Here is a 4,288-nt window from a genome sequence, read left to right as displayed (position 1 = left end):
CTGATCAATGGACACCCGTGGACTGCCTTTTCCTTTGGAACTATGATCAGTGAGTTTATGATATCCTTTAGTAGCCTTCATCACACTATGACTATATTTCCTAGCAGCAGATTGTGTGTTAAAAAAGGGGAAAACTTTATCTGAATATTTAATTAAAAAACATTCTTAAACAGAACATTTTTGTGAAGGCCTAATTTCATTTTAAAATATTTAATAAGTGCAACATTTACTGTCTTAACTATAACGCCCAATCCAGCTATTTTAAAGCGTCCAGTGTTGAGGCTCTTTGACATATAAATAATTGGCCAAAGGTTCCATTAAACTGACTGCAGCTGAAATCTTTTTGCAGGAATTGACGCATTTACTTTTCAGCACACTAACCCTGTAGCCTATGTATTTATATTTCTTTCCCCTCTTTGATACTCAAATGCAAAAGCAGACCTCGCATCGAAAGCATTTTATTGTACAACATAATTTATAGGCTCTATATCGAAAGAAAAAAATTATGAGAATGTACAGATTGGCAAATTCTTCATGCAAGAATACTGTAGAAAAATATTTCGGATTCCCGTCAATTTTTTATGCTAAAGCAACGTTCATTTAAAATCTATTTTGAACAATTAAGTGATTGAGTAATCTCAATTGAAATTTGACCACATGCATTAATTCGTCTCATTTAAAAGGGCATTGAGACGTAGAAAGGCTGACAGTAAATAGGCTAGAATAGGTTCTAGTTCGCACAAGTAAAGAGGGAATTTCTTTCGGATCACCACAGATGTGTATGGAATAAAACCTGCACACATATATGCAAACAATTATAAATCTGTAACAGTAACGCATCTAGAGACACTATGTAATTGCAACAATATTGTAAAACGCGACTTTGCTTGGGAGCGAAATGTTAAAGTCTCTTGCTTTAACAAAATGTTAAGAAACTTAAAGCGACCAGTAGCCTAAATTAAACATATGCGGTATGGAGACAGACAAGTGGCCAAAAATTGAATATTTTGTAAAACAATAAATAATTATTCATTTGACCAATTTATACACTCCCCGAAAATTATTCCTGTTCCGTGGCATCGTACTCTAATTCAAATCGCTTCCCGGGATGTTGTTTCTTATCCTCCGTGCGACTTTTAGTGGCGTTTTCCAGAATCTCGAGTAGGAGACTGGCTTGATTACAGCCAGCCACATCCCAATCCTCACATGGAGGATTCGCCTCCCACTGTCTTTTTCCAGGATGTTGACGTTTTTCCAGATCCAACAGGTCTCCAGCTGTCCGGTCGCTCTCGTACAATTCGCGCCTACCGGGATGCTGTCTTTTCTGAAGCAGCATCAGGTACCGCCGCCCCGGATGCTGACGTTTAGTGAGCCCGCTCTCTGCGCTCTGATTTTCCCCTATTATCTGCTCAAGAGACAGGCGCTTTCCAGGATGCTGTCTTCTAATCCTCTCCTCATCCTCGCGTTTCCCGGGATGTTGTCTCTTCTCGAGAGACGAGTCGTCTTCATAGTCCGCATCCTCGCGTTTACCTGGATGTTGTCGTTTGCCCGGGTGTTGCCTCTTCTCCATCCACTCCGACTGGGATAGGACCTCTTCACCTGGTGGGGGGAAATCAGAATCTATGAATTATTAACTTGTGACGTATGACTTCGTTAATGGCAAGTAATAGTCTTAAATAACAAAATGACAGAGAACGCCGACGATTTAGCACTTGTAAAGTAGGCTTAATAATGCGAAGATGTCATATGTGCTTGGGGCAGACTAATTCAATGCCATACCCAACGGAAGAATAGTTCCTTAAAAACTTTACTCTTGTATGCAGGTCAGGGATTTACGGTCATGTGTTTTAAAAGACCTTTTCTGTGACTGTTACTGCCTACATATGGCATCATCTTTTTACTCTCTATAGAATGGAATGCTATTTCTTGTCATTAGACATCAGGCTAGCGTTGAAAACAATTTTAAGTGTTAAGAATATGTCTTTATTGGATTGTAATAGTGGTTCCTGTTATACTAAGTCTATTTATAACTTAATTTAGTCGTTCAGTTTCCATGCTGGTGAATCTTAGATAGATAGCTACTGACCAATCTGTCATTTTGTTCAAATGGAATTGCATATTTATGTGAATGTAAGCAGACACCGTTGACGTTGTTCTCGTCCTGCATCTGCGTGAGCATGGAGCTGATGAGCAGACTCTCGGCGCGCTGGAAGAGCTCACCAAGTGACGGGTCTTTATTACCCGGCAGACTCTGACACTGAGTCACGGGATACATAAACACCGACAGGAAGGCCAAGATGATCATACACGACGCCCTCATGGCAACCTCTGTCCTGCTCACCAATATAAACACGAATTAATTAATATAACTCAACAGCAAAGTAATTTAGTAGTTCAGTATGAGACAGCACATAAAAAACATAAATGAACCATCCACAATGTCCCATGACACGTTACCATAGCTATCATTTAGTACATTAGCCTATATATTTAAGTTCTTCTAGAGGGTAGAAACATAAAAAAGACTGCATAAGTTTATCTTTGTCTCACCTGCAGTGGATGGTTTACTGATTTGCAGCCTCCTGTGGAAAATTTGCTGATGATGAACACTATAGGCTAGATATATCAAGATATATATTCAAGTCGAGTTCAAATGCAGCTGTCCTCCAAACTTTCACAGTGACTGACCTGTTCAGGCCGAGGTTAGTGTTGTGAAGCGTGAAGTCGCATGAACTTTTTATATAGGCGTTCTCCGCCCCCGTCACACCGATCCTTTGACGTTATCTCAGAGAACTTCATCACTTTGATGTCATCCTTGCAGTACACATTTAACCCTGAGGGGGGCAACATGCTCCTACACTCGCTCCCTGTAGCCTACTCAGGTTGTGTTCATTCATAACATTTTCTCGTGCTTAAAAGGTATTCTATTCTCTATGAAATATGCATCAGTGTACATATGTTTTTTATGTCAATGTCTGTATGGGCATATGCCTCAAAGCTTCGTCTTCTAAAAAAGTAAGTGAATATTTCACAATCCACATTATTGTCCAGGAACCAAAGACACCTCTTGAAACTTGACTTTTTGTGACATCCTGCCGCAATAGCGAATAGCAAATCATCACAATCACTAAAGCGAAAAATTGTTAAGTGGATTAAAGGTACAATGATCATAATATCAAGAATTAAAAAAAATTAGCCAAGTGTAACTGAAATAAATATATTGTAAAAAATAGAACAAATAAAATACTAAAATAAAGATATAGCATTAACCCGATAACATTGTGCGTGAAATATCAGGATTATCAAGTTTATTTGTCAAAAATTGATCAAAATATACCAGAGTGCATGCATTACACTAACTGTTCAATGCAATGTATTCGACCTTTTATTTCCAGTTTTACACATGAACCAGAAAGTATCATGAACTCTCATTTTTTTACAATATCTTTATAGAATTCACTAGTTATTAAAACTACCAAAAAACAACTATTTCTTTACATCACTATTTCTAGCATGCATTTGTGGATTGCTGTGTATGTGTGGATCTCTGGCATGCATTTGTGAATTGTAGGGCATGCATGGTTTTCCTGCCAGCATTTGTGGATTGTTGTCCGTGCGTGTGGATCTCTCGCATGCATTTATAAATTACAGTGAGCGGATCTGGATCTCAGACGCACATTTGTGAATTCACAGTGTGTGAATGTGGATCTTTTGTGTATTTGTGGGAGGTTTTGAAACTGTTTTTAGCCCATCGGCTCTAGGTAAATCTGTGGAATTACCTAGAATGAAAATGTTTGTTTTTACATTCAAACTGTTTTTGTCCTTGAAAGAGGACTCTGATCCTTTTTGGTCCACTTAAGCAGTAAGGGGTACTCAGACCTCTTTATGTTCATACTGATTTTCTGGGGGGGATTGATCCGCTGGAAAATTTACCGTGGTTTTATTGTAGTAAATATGTGACTGGTCTCGCGGGTAAAACATCACCTGTAAGCTGAATAAATGAGCTTTCCATTTATTTATAATTTGTAAGGATAGGACACTATTTGGCAGAGGTACAACTATTTAAAACTCTTGAATCTGAGGGTAAGAGGGCAGCAGTGAATGAAGCTTGTAGGCGTGTTTCTAGCCATTTTTGTTAGCTTTATTGCTGCATCCACTCACAAAAAAACAATTTGATACATTTCCTGTAGGAATTTACAAAATAACTTTATGGAACATGATCTTTAAGATTAAAAAAAATATATAATTTTGACTCATACAATGTTTTTTGGCTTTTGCCACAAATTTT

The 4,288-nt window shown here is 38.1% G+C and overlaps 1 protein-coding gene across 1 annotated transcript; it reads right to left on the bottom strand.

The window, feature by feature from the left end:
• Positions 1 to 1,060: 1,060 nt before the first annotated feature.
• On the bottom strand, positions 1,061 to 2,850 carry trh (thyrotropin-releasing hormone; the record flags this gene model as incomplete). The annotated part of the gene is made up of 3 exons (XM_079468357.1): positions 1,061 to 1,599; positions 2,143 to 2,333; positions 2,768 to 2,850. 3 exons carry the CDS (start codon positions 2,848 to 2,850, stop codon positions 1,061 to 1,063), a joined length of 813 nt encoding a protein of 270 aa, XP_079324483.1.
• Between the last annotated feature and the right edge of the window lie 1,438 nt (positions 2,851 to 4,288).

Source organism: Barbatula barbatula (genome assembly GCF_947034865.1).
Source record: "Barbatula barbatula genome assembly, chromosome: 11".
Lineage (NCBI taxonomy): Eukaryota > Metazoa > Chordata > Actinopteri > Cypriniformes > Nemacheilidae > Barbatula > Barbatula barbatula.
Note: the sequence above shows the minus strand (reverse complement) of the source record. Positions and strands in the feature narration are given on the sequence as shown.